Raw genomic sequence first — 12,503 nt, 5'->3', positions numbered from 1 at the left:
GAAGTGTTATTTTTCCCTCTAGTTGACATTTGAAGCATCATTTGGAAGTGCAGTAAGTATTACAGAAGTGGGACTAAATTTATAATGAGACAAAAATGCACTCCCAAAAATTATTTTTATAAAAACTGATTACCTTGGAAGAAGCAGCTTCCCTTGTTCGAGCACGTAGCTTGTTGACCTGGGCCTCAGCTACATCTACACGTTCTTCAGCATCATCCAATTCATGTTGGACCTTCCTATACTTTTGTAGGTTGGAGTTGGCCTGGGTCTCCTGTAGCAAGTTGAAAGTAAGATTGTTGCTTACTAAGAATGATGGGAACTGATAAATTATTACACAACTTGAATATAGTAATAGTGTTTTGTGTGATACGCATATACACACTATAGTTACTTACCGCCTCCTCAGATTGACGCTTATAGCTCTTGACCTTCATTTGCAGTTTATCTATCAGGTCCTGCATTCGAGCCAGGTTTTTCCTATCTTCTTCAGTCTGTAACAAATAAAACACAATCTCACTGTGGAAATAAGTGAATATGTAGTCTACTTTTGCATTTATTATATTGTACATTGCATGTTTGTAGTTACAGTGAAGGTGATGACTATTTCTCATGCACTCAAGCATTCTGGTTATTTCACATATGTCAGTGTTTAAATAGATTATTATCCAGGTCAAACAGAGGGAGGCAGAAGGATTACCTGGTAGGTGAGTTCTTTAATCCTTCTCTCATATTTCCTTATTCCTTTTTGAGTTTCGGCATTCTTCTTTTGCTCAATCTCCAATTCACCTTCCAACTCTCTCACCTGTTGTCACCAACATAAGAAACAGACATATTGTTAATGTAGAGGTTATCTTCTGTGAATGTAAACTTTGTAAACCTTAGTGAGAAGTTAAAACATAAAATACACAATTTGTAGGTGTAGAGTTACATACAATGGGGTGTTCAAACCACAAAAGACTGAGCGGATATGTACTAAATCAGTTTTTTTGGGATAATTTCTCAAGAATAGAAAATGGGGAGGTGTCTTCATTGTTTGGAAAACCCCTTTTGGGATGCCTTTAGAAGTACAAATATGTACATTCCCTAAGAAGGATCCTAAAGTCATCTTTTGAGATCCTTTTATAGCAAAATGTGTCAATAGTAGGGAATTGTGAATCTCACGAAAATTGTATTTGTTTCACTTAAGCATCCATAGTAGATCCTTGTCTTTTGTGTGTTAATATGGCTCTGTAATAGAAATTTAAACAAAGAATACCAACAAAGCCAATTTTCGATTTATTGGTGATTTGCCAAGGATCTATTGACCTTTAAATGGATTTTGTGGGATTTACAATTGAGGATCTATCCATAGCATATGATATCTGATATCTCTGATATGTCTGATTTTGAGCCAAATGTCAGATCAAAATGCAAATCCATAAGTCTGTGAAATATTAGAGAGTGCCTGGATGCCATCCGAGTCTGGTGCAATTGTCATAGGCTGCTGGATAGGAAAAAAAATAGGCAAACTTTTTTTTTTTTTTTTTTTCACGTATGAGAAGAACTGATAAAACTCGAACCAACTCTGATGAAACTAACTGAAATCACTGCTGAAACTCGGTAGGTTTCTCTCATACATGAAAAAAACCTGATGTGTGAATGAGGCCTAACAATAATAGCTCTATACACAGCTGATAACACTGGAATCATCAATCACAATAGGCAGAAGCGCTCCCTCCAGTCAGAGATTTTTCACACACGCATTGGATGCTTCAGTAAAAAAAATAGTCTGAGTCAGTCTATTACTACTAACTTAAATGTCAATTTCCTGAAATAACGGCAAATTAGAGTCTAAAAACGCTCCAGTGACCAGTATGAAAACTGCAAAATTTCTACTTTTTAATAGGTTGTGTGATATGAAAAATAAAACATTTTTTTTTTTAGATATTTAATACACCTTTTAATTTAAACAATAGGTAATTTTCTGAAGACACATTTCTTTTAAGGTCGGGTACACATGTAGCATTTTTTTTTTTTGCAAATTATACTTTGCAAGGTTTTAGGAGATGTGAAGGATTATTTTAATATACTGTACACTATGTCCTATTTATTGTAGACCTAGGCCCTTTCAATTAAATATATATATATCATTAGTTTTAAAAAAAACAACAAAAAATATTTTTGGACTTGTAAAACTAAAAAAAATTACATTTGTCAATTTCTTGCAGACAGTTACAACAAGTCAATTGACAAGATCCGCACCTTTGCTTCAAGTTTTTGAACCTGTTTCTTCCCTCCTTTCAAAGCTATTTGTTCAGCTTCATCTAAACGCATCTGGAGATCCTTGATGGTTTGCTCCATATTCTTCTTCATCCTTTCAAGGTGCGCACTGGTGTCTTGCTCTTTCTTTAGCTCTTCTGCCATCATAGCTGCCTGTATGGGTGGGATATAGACCCTGTTAGAACATTCATGTTTATCCAAACCCCCACTTTCGATCCTTTGCAGACCAAAATGTCAAGAAAGATTGTGGTCCTAAGCTTTAAAAATCTGAGACATGACCGACTGATCATCGCTTATCCAAAATATGTTTGCATAATATAAGATACTATTATTAAGAGAGGGATGATTCTTACATCAGTGATGGCTTTCTTAGCTTTCTCTTCAGCGTTTCGGCATTCCTGGACGGCTTCTTCAACTTCTGTGCTTAACTGTGAAATATCGGCATCCAACTTCTTCTTCTGATTGATTAGGCCAGTGTTCTAGTAGGCAATTACATTAGACATATGTTACTTTTATATTTTTTGTGTAATAATAACATAAATACCTGGATTTATGACAATTTCAATCATTTTGCTTGATCAATGATTGTACTGTAAGCACAGAACCACTTGTAGCCTATATCTGCCATTATTAATTAATGATAATTTGGTTCATCATATTGCCTTTCGTTTTAATAGCATCTAATAGTGATTCTCTTCAGTTGCAAATTATAGACCTTTTTGCTTAGAAACTAAGTATTTTGAATAATCTTTTACAGAAAAGAGAAGCTTTTTTTTTTAATTAGATTTTAGCTATGGTTACCTTTAATGACAACTTGTCTAATTCAGATATCCCTAACTTTTCTATCAATGTCGCTGTATGAGAATGTGTCTTATTTGTGAGTGTTTTTTTGCAAAATGAGTTGTATTTTTAATGCTACCATTTGAGGTTCATATAACAATAATTAAAGGGTTATTCCCATCTACAAGATCCTATGCCAATATGTACTAAGTGTAATAATAATAATATTAGCAAATAGTCCCAATTAGAAATGTAGTATAGTTCTTCCGATTCGCTATGTCACTTGCCTCATTGTTCATGGCATTGCAGGACCTTAGGTGTCCATGCTTATGACCACTAGTAAATAACTGTGACTATGAGCGTGGTCATTACTATGGTACCTAAAGTCCTGCAATACCCCACACATGAGGTAAGTGACTGTGAATTAGAACTATACTACATTTCTAATTGGCGGTATTTGCTCATATTATTATTATTACCCCTACTACATATGGGATAGGATTTTGGAGATGAGAAAAACCCCTTAACTTTTTATTTTAAACTTTTTTTGGGGGGGGGAATCAGCATATATAATTTTTTAAAATGGATTCCCTTCATCCTGCAGCACAAATAAAGTGTTACAGCATTAACTTATAGAAAATAGGTAACGGCAATACTAAAATTCTGGATTTTGCAGTAATTTAAAATATCTTGCCATTTTTGTTATGGTTTTTGTCATCTTTAAAGATAAGATTAGGAGATTACTGGGAAAAATTGTAATGAAAATAAAATGGAAAAACTCCTTTGTGAATTGGAATCACTACTGGTTTTGGTTTATAAATGCAAAAATTGTCATTGGAAAGTGTCCAAAATCTAAAAATTCTGTCACAAAAAGATAAAGAACCAATCTGATAACAATAATTTTCTCTTGTCTAACAAGCGATGTCTACCATTATTTAGCACACCTGTGAGTGCAGAAGGTTGACCCTCTCGGTAGCCTCCAGAAGCTCTTGCTCAGCCAGTTTCCTTCCCCTCTCGGCCTGCTCCAGCGCCGCCCGCAATTCCTCTACTTCAGCCAGCAGCAAATTATTACGTCTCTCAAGGGCTGCAGATTGTTCTTTTAAGTCATCGTTATGCCGTAGTGTGTCATCCAGCTCAATTTGTAGATCCTGAGAAATACAAATATTTCACATTTTTCTAACTTGGATTGTTTTTCAGACTTATATGTAAATAGGAGAATGCAAGGCTGTCATCAATAATTGCAAAGCTGTTTATGAATATAGTAAATTAATAATGGCTGACCTTTATCTGTGACTGCAAGTGACGGACCATTTTCTGGGACTCTGCAGCCTGCCGATTGGCATGATTGAGCTGGATCTCCATTTCATTCAGGTCCCCTTCCATTTTCTTTTTTAATCGAATGGCCTCATTCCTGGCTTTAGCCTCTGCGTCCAGACTTGCCTGCATGGATTCCATGGCACGCTGGTGATTACGTCTACATAAAACCAAGCAAACAGTCCATTAAAGTGCATATTGATGTTTTCTAAGCTAGTAATTATTTATTAAAAGAAAGCAAATGAAATTATGAATTTTAAGTAAAGATGGTCTAAAATTAGAAAATGGGGTATTCTTTTTTTCTACGAAACAGTGGCATTCCTTCCATTACACTGTGCCTCGTATGTCATCGCTCCTATATTCAATTATATATGGTTTTGCTGCAATATCAGACACCACAACCCTCGGTCAGGAGTGAGGATGTTTCTAGGACAAAAAAAGCAACTTGTTCCTCAAGAACTATAAAACCTATGTACGAATGTACTAATATCAATAACATCTCGGCCTTAAAAATGGCTTAACTTAAAGGGGTTTTCCAGACAGATAGTTTACTAAAGCATTGTAAAGACTATCAGAATTTAAGAAACTTCATCATTTATTTGCTATTGCTGAACTGTCTTATTTCATAATGTAAACAGAAAGCAATAGAGAGGGGTGTTCAATTGCCGCGCCAACAGATCACTCTTTCAGAAGATCAGATCAATGTCACTTTATTTTCATACAGGTCTACGTGTTTCAGGAGCACCGGCCCCCTTCCTCAGGACCGTCAGGTTAGAAATAACATCAAATCGAAATAGAGATTTGATGTTATTTCTAACCTGACGGTCCTGAGGAAGGGGTCAGGTGCCCCCGAAACACGTAGACCTGTATGAAAATAAAGTGACATTGATCTGATCTTCTGAACGAGTGATCTGTTGGAGCGGCAATTGAACACCCCTCTCTATTGCTTTCTGTTTTCTGCCATTGGGTGGCTGTAGCTGTGGATCGATCTGTACATGCAAATATAGTAGTTGTGACTCTCACAACTACATTTGGTGAGTAAGATTACTCCCCCCTCCCCACCCCACACTTATTTGGATAAGACCCTATTTGCGCTTGTTTTTCCACAGCTCTTTCTTTCATTTGATGATGTAACCTCCTGCTCCTTGCATTCTTCTACAGTCCTTTCAAAGCACAGAGTACAAAGATTTCTTATTTGTGATTTGAATGGCTCAGGGAGCTCCAAATGGTGATATTATGGGAAGGGGTTGTGTGTTCTTGATCCTTTACCAGTTTTACAGGGAAAGAAGAAAATCACAAAGGCTCCACACAGAACAAGTAATCTAATCAGCTTGTGTGACTTTTACCAATGGGAATGGTAATAGGAGTGCCAGATTCCATTAGAATAAATAACTATATTGTATGAGTTATTTCCCCCTACCATATACTGAACCTGTGTGGTATCCATGTCACCACCAGTAACATTACAGTGCATGTTAAGGCCCCGTCACACTAAGCAACATCGCTAGCAACATCGCTGCTAACGAACAACTTTTGAGACGTTGCTAGCGATGTTGCTGTGTGTGACATCCAGCAACAACCTGGCCCCTGCTGTGAGGTCGTTGGTTGTTGCTGAATGTCCTGGGCCATTTTTTAGTTGTTGCTGTCCTGCTGTGAAGCACAGATCGCTGTGTGTAACAGCGAGACAGCAACAACTAAATGTGCAGGCAGCAGGAGCCGGCTTCTGCGGAGGCTGGTAACCAATGTAAACATCGGGTAACCAAGAAGCCCTGTCCTTGGTTACCCGATATTTACCTTTGTTACCAGCCTCCGCCGCTCTCACTGTCAGTGCCGGCTCCTTCTCTGTGCACATGTAGCTGCAGGACACATCGGGTTAATTAACCCGATGTGTGCTGTAGCTAGGAGAGCAGGGAGCCAGCACTAAGCATTGTGCGCTGCTCCCTGCTCTGTGCACATTTAGCTGCAGCACACATCGGGTAATTAACCCGATGTGTGCTGTAACTAGGAGAGCAGGGAGCCAGCGCTCAGTGTGCGCTGCTCCCTGTTCTCTGCTCTGTTCTGTAGCTCCGTGCACTGGTAACCAAGGTAAATATCGGGTTGGTTACCCGATATTTACCTTAGTTACCAAGCGCAGCATCTTCCACGCGGCGCTGGGGGCTGGTCACTGGTTGCTGGTGAGCTCACCAGCAACTCGTGTAGCGACGCTCCAGCGATCCCTGCCAGGTCAGGTTGCTGGTGGGATCGCTGGAGCGTCGCAGTGTGACATCTCACCAGCAACCTCCTAGCAACTTACCAGCGATCCCTATCGTTGTTGGGATCGCTGGTAAGTTGCTTAGTGTGACTGGACCTTAAGTCTCCATATAGCACTTTGTAGGAAGTGGGAGAAATGTTAGGAATTGTCTGTGCAATGATTTACCCATCTTGAGACTGTGTAGGAGTTCCTAGATAGTGCTTTGTAGGTAGAGTAGGTGGGCATTGTGAGAGCAGTGATACAGATAAAGCTCTGCATATTGGGAAATGTAGTCTAGAGCCACATAAGAAGTTCACGAGACAATAAACCACAAGGATGGCTGAAAGCGAGTTAAAAGATGAAAATAACGGAGGTTTGGGGACTCATTGCAGTGACCGATTTGTTTTTCGATTCTTTGGGGAGCTATTTAAATACTGTTACTGTAAATTTGTATGAAGTATCAATTTCATAGATAAAGTAATATAGCCTAACTACACAGTGAAATCAGTTATACATGCCATCTACAATGGCGAGCCTTACCTAAGATTTTCTATTTCTTCATCCTTTTCTGCCAGTTTCCTGTCCACATCAGCTTTAATCTGAGACAACTCAAGTTGAATGCGCAAGGTCTTACTCTCTTCATGTTCCAGAGCTCCCTGTAGAGTTATATTATCAGAAACCAAAATAAAAGTGTAATCTAATACATATAGTAACTAAAGTAAATGGGCCAACCAAGATTGGAGTCTATTCTTATATTCACGCTCACCTCAGCCTCTTCAAGAGCTGCTTGAATGTCGCCTTTCTCACTTTCTAAAGCCTTCTTCACCTTTTCAAGCTCATGAATTGTTTTGCTACTGGAACTGATTTGATCAGTGAGATCAGCAATTTCCTCTGAAGCAGAAATGATAAAGAAATTATTATTATTATTATTATTAGAGTATACAATTAGTTGATATGCTAAGTTAGAAACAGCAAAACATTTCCATTGAACTGCAAAGGGGCAGATCTGTTTAAAGTGGTTGTCTTGAAAAGGAATCCTTACAGGAAAGCCAGACTCTCCTACTCTTGGCTGACCCCTTTACACCAGCCTCCTATATTATCTTCTCTTCTGATTACCTCCACAGTTTTGAAGTTCTGTGACATGATATCAGCCCTTTAGTTTTTTGTTCAAACCCTAGCCATCTTACTCCTGTTTTTCATAACCTAGCTTTTTCTGTAGGGTTGAGACAGTCACACATTCTAAGTCTATCTGAATTAGAAGCTCCCCAAGTCACACATTTTATGTAGGGAGGTAGGATGATGCCCCTCGATGCTCTCCCAGGTGGACATGCGAAGGGAGCTTGGCTCCCACACTACGCTGTTCTACAGTTTGCTCCTAAGAAAGAGGGCTACTTAAAGTTCCTTTCCTTTTACAACTGCTTGAGATGAATTACAACAGTCGTTCCACCAGAATACATACCTTCTTGGACATTTCTAGAATGCAGGAGCTCATCACCTGGGACCACGACAGGACTCATCAGTTTGTTCAGAAGTGTTTGAGTTCTTAGTTTCTGTTTAAAGAATCTGAAGAATTCCTACCTTGGCTAGATCCAGACTGTAAGTAGGGACTAACACATCTTCACCTTTGTAGCCCATCTTTATTCCTTTTTTTTCTTACTTCTCAATTTATTTCTTTTTCTTCCTATTTCTTAATGCTTGCTTTATAAAAAAAAATACTAGTACATTGATAGTCATTGTGCTTTAGTTGTTGGTCTATGTACTGTTTGTATCTAGAAAGTATCTATTATGATGCTGTTTGCTACAAATAATTGAACCATAAAGATATTGTTTCATGCCCTAATATGATATTTTTTGAGCCCTATAACTCCCTATTATAGAAGGTATAGATTGGGCAGTTTGAGGCCCCTCTATGACCCGGAGTGCAGAGCTGAATTTGAATGGCAATACTATATTTCTAATGTTCCGGACAATCTAAGGCTTGTGTGCCCACGATCAGGGTTCACAGCATTTAGGACACAATGTTTCAGCTACGTTCAAATCGCTGCATTGTACAGTACAAGCACAGTGAATGGGATTTCTAGAAATCCTATGCCCACTGTGCATGTACTGGCCTCAGCATAAACTGACCTGCGGTGCGGCTCTCCAAGCTGCAAGCATGTCAATTCTTTGCTGCAGAATTGCAAGCGTTTTCCTCAGGGAGAAGACAGTGAGAGACCACAGGGCCCCAAACCCTGATCATGGGCAAAGGGAGCTGCAGTCTCCTTCAGAGGAGACTCGCAGCGTCGCAGGTCAGGACCTGCTGCGTCCAGGATGCAGCTGGTCCTAATCGTTGGCACATACCCTAAGAAAGATAAGTAGCTATGTCTGTGATGAGCTGACCTCTTTAAATATGTCCTAATATTTTTGTTCACTTGCCTTGCAGATTTTTGTTCTCCCGTTTCATTGTCTCAAGATTGTCTAGAGATTCTTCATATGCGTTCTTCAGCTTGAACAGTTCAGTGCTCAAGCTGCGTGATTCCTTCTGTGATGCCTCCAGCTCAGCTTGGGTCTCCTCATATTTCTGCTTCCATTCTGTTAGGATCCTGTCAAAGTTTCTCTGCTTCTTGTCTAATGCTGCAGCTGCCGAGTTTGCTCGTTCCAAGTCAATAACTAAGTCTTCAATTTCAGTCTGCAGACGATGCTTTGTCTTTTCCAATGAAGAACACTTGGCATTTGCAGATTCTATGGCTTCCTCAGCATCCTGAAGCCTTGCTGCTAGCTTCTTCCTGAAATAGTCATTAAAATATTTATGTACATGAACTTTTGAAGAAAATTAATTCAAGTGAGAATGAATTAAAACATACTTGGCATCTTCCAGCTCTTCTGTCCTCTGAATGGCATCAGTTTCATATTTGTTTCTCCACTGAGCTACCTCCGCATTTGCCTTTGATAGAGACCTTTGCAACTCTGCTTTGGCCTCCTGCTCCTCTTCATATTGCTCACGCATAAGATCACAGTCATGGCGGGAGGCTTGCAAGGCATGTGCTAATGCATTTTTTGACTTAAAAAAGAAACAGGCTTTTGTTTAGCAAATTTAATTATGAGAACATTGTATGTTATCTTAGTATGGAGCAGTTTGGCCCTTACCTTTGTCTCCTCTTCCAGTTGCCTTTTCAGCTCTTCAATGCTCTGGGTGAAGGAAGCCTTGCCTCTACTCAGCTGGTTGACAAGAGACTCCTTTTCCTCCAGAAGACGAGATAATTCTCCTAATGTCACATAGGTAGAAGAACTGTTAGCTTTCAGATAGATGTGAAATCATTTTTGAGTTCTCATAAGATAATGATGTTTGTTCAGGATTAAAATAAAAAAATGAGGGATGATTTTTTTTCAGACCAGAACTTCAACTCCATAGTGAAATCTCATACAATTCGTTGGTATGACATGGTATCAATGTTATTTTTATTTTAAACATTACTTTTTATTCTATTTTTCAATATTTGTTATTATTTTAATTGTCAATCTTATGTCAATGCAGATTTTTGTTTATTAGAAAAGAAATAACATTCTTGCGTGGAAAGGAATAATTCTGTAGACACTTAAAATGTATCATCCCATATACAGTGTATTATACATGTATAGATACTATGATGTTCAATAATTTTTTACACAATAATACATTGAATTATTACTTTGCTAATTACCATTCTCTGTCTGAAGCCTTGCTCGTTGCAAGGACATATCAGCTAACTGTCGCTGTAATTCATCTACTTTGCATTTGGCTTCACTTAGTTGGTCCTCATATGTCCGGCACAACTTCTCTGCATTCCCCTATAATTCAAAACAAAGTTCTAGAATTTGTAGATGTCTATCAAATTTGGAAGTTCATTTCTAATGCTTTAATGTGATCTGCATAAATCCAAAAAGCTTTCTAACCTTGTTTTTTAAAAGTTGTTCAATGTTGGAAGACAGGTCGTCCAGTTCCATCTTCATCTCACTTTTTTCCTTTTCCAGTTTCTGCTTTACCCTCTGCAGGCTGTCAATCTGTTCTCCAAGTTCAGCCACAGTATCTGCATGCTTCTTCCGCAGACCAGCAGCAGTGGCTTCATGGTGAAGTGTAGCTTCTTCTAGATCCCTGCGTAACTTCAAAAATTCAGCTTCCCTTTTCTTGTTCATCTCAATTTGAACAGACGTGGCTCCACCAGCTTCCTCCAGACGCTCACTTAATTCCTCAAGCTCTTTGGCTACCTCAGATCGCTGCTTCTCTACCTTTGCTCGGGTAGCTCTCTCTGCTTCCAATTCTTCTTCAAGTTCTTCAATACGTGCCTATGTTTTAAAAGAAGTAATTGGTGTGATCGCATCTCAAAAAAGAATGTCATCATATGTGCAACCACCTTCTGCTGATAATGCCCTGTAGCAAATGCATCTTTAATAATAGATCAAATCAGGAAAGGAGAAAAAAAATACCTGAAGTTCTTTGATTTTCTTCTGTAACTGAGCAGACATCATTTGCTCATCTTCAATTCTGGAATTTAGCTGACTTATCTCAAAATCTTTCCTATAGAACAAGACCAGTAAGTCAACTACAGATTTACTGTTAGCAAAGCCTCAAAGTGTTCCATAGATCAGTTCATTACCACAAAGCAAGACACATTTGAGTTCTATATGCCAGTGTTATACAGTACCTTTACATTTATGGCCTATCGTTAGGATAGGTAATAATATCTGATCAGTGGAGGTGTGACACCCGGCACCACTGCCGATCAACTGTTGCGGGTGCCGTTGGTAGTCAGAAGAATTCAGTTGAGGAGCTGCCCAGCACCACTCCGTTAGTAGTATAGTGGCCACATTCAGAATTCCATAGCCGACACCTATTGAGTTGATTAGGGGTGGATCTCCAGTACCTAGTTGTGGCCACTATAGAATAGATAAGAGCTGTTCTGTTCAGCTTTGCAACTGGCCGGCATCATGAACAGCTTATCAGCAAATGTGCAAGGTGTCATACCCCCATGGGTAGATATTGATGACTTATCCTAAGGATAGTATTATGGCTTTATTTAAGGAAAATCGTGGCATCTATGTACATGTGTGTGACGTTTTGGTCACTCGACCTTTATCAAACATACACAATTATGAGGAGCCACGTGGGTAGAACTGCAGCAGTGCTAATGAGGTTGCAAGACATGTCCCTATAGGAAGGTGTGCACGTTTGATAAAGGTTGAGTGACCGAAACTCCACTCACATTTACACATATGTAGACAGATGCCACGTTGTTCCTTAATAGAGCCATAATACTATTGTTACTTTGAGTGGTGGATTCCTACTTTTTCTGCTAACAGGGTTAGACCCTATCCGAGCACCTCTCATTACGATCTGGACAGTGCACTATTACCATGACACACAATCCTAAGGATAGGCCATAAAAAGTCTCAGTCAACCCTTATAACTTGTAAGCTCCTATTATAATTCTCAGGATCAGACTTAATTGTTATGTGTATGCTGAGTCTGGATAATATGCAACTGTATGCCATATTATTGACTATTTTGCCCACTGACTCCCCTTTGTATATTTTTTTAATTGATATCAAGTATATAAAACTGGACTTTTCAAGTAGCCAAATAAATGTATATTGGTGCACACCACCGACAGGAACCATTGTAGGCTGTGGATAATTTAGGCATGTGTACTGGAAACAATGTAAGATATGCGTAGTGCAGAGGTGTAAACATAGCCTTATTTTTACCATTTACAGTACATAATAGTTACTGTATAGCTAATCTTCTTTTTTTATTTTTATTTTATTTTTTTTCTTTTTTTTTTCTTGTTTTTCAAATAAACATACAAAAAAATAATAACAATTGTACATGGAGGGGAAAGACTGGGGGGGGTTGGAGGGGGTAACATAATTACAATAAGTAGGACTCATATTTCAAACATCCCAT

The 12,503-nt window shown here is 38.7% G+C and overlaps 1 protein-coding gene across 2 annotated transcripts in view; it reads right to left on the bottom strand.

The window, feature by feature from the left end:
- MYH7B (myosin heavy chain 7B) overlaps positions 1–12,503 on the bottom strand; it is a 54,477-nt gene that overhangs the window by 8,504 nt on the left and 33,470 nt on the right. For both annotated transcript variants that reach the window (XM_075349883.1, XM_075349884.1), the window contains exons 28-42: positions 11,027–11,117; positions 10,496–10,885; positions 10,264–10,390; positions 9,710–9,828; positions 9,427–9,623; positions 8,999–9,348; positions 7,350–7,474; positions 7,124–7,239; positions 4,321–4,513; positions 3,984–4,187; positions 2,613–2,738; positions 2,242–2,412; positions 698–802; positions 396–491; positions 134–271 (exon numbers count right to left, since the gene is read on the bottom strand). In XM_075349883.1, coding sequence (XP_075205998.1) covers positions 134–271; positions 396–491; positions 698–802; positions 2,242–2,412; positions 2,613–2,738; positions 3,984–4,187; positions 4,321–4,513; positions 7,124–7,239; positions 7,350–7,474; positions 8,999–9,348; positions 9,427–9,623; positions 9,710–9,828; positions 10,264–10,390; positions 10,496–10,885; positions 11,027–11,117 — 2,548 coding nt within the window. The remainder of the gene's footprint in view (positions 1–133; positions 272–395; positions 492–697; positions 803–2,241; positions 2,413–2,612; positions 2,739–3,983; positions 4,188–4,320; positions 4,514–7,123; positions 7,240–7,349; positions 7,475–8,998; positions 9,349–9,426; positions 9,624–9,709; positions 9,829–10,263; positions 10,391–10,495; positions 10,886–11,026; positions 11,118–12,503) is intronic.

Source organism: Anomaloglossus baeobatrachus, chromosome 5 (genome assembly GCF_048569485.1).
Source record: "Anomaloglossus baeobatrachus isolate aAnoBae1 chromosome 5, aAnoBae1.hap1, whole genome shotgun sequence".
NCBI lineage: Eukaryota > Metazoa > Chordata > Amphibia > Anura > Aromobatidae > Anomaloglossus > Anomaloglossus baeobatrachus.
The sequence above is the reverse complement of the archived record's forward strand: the minus strand, read 5'-3'. Positions and strand labels throughout refer to the sequence as shown.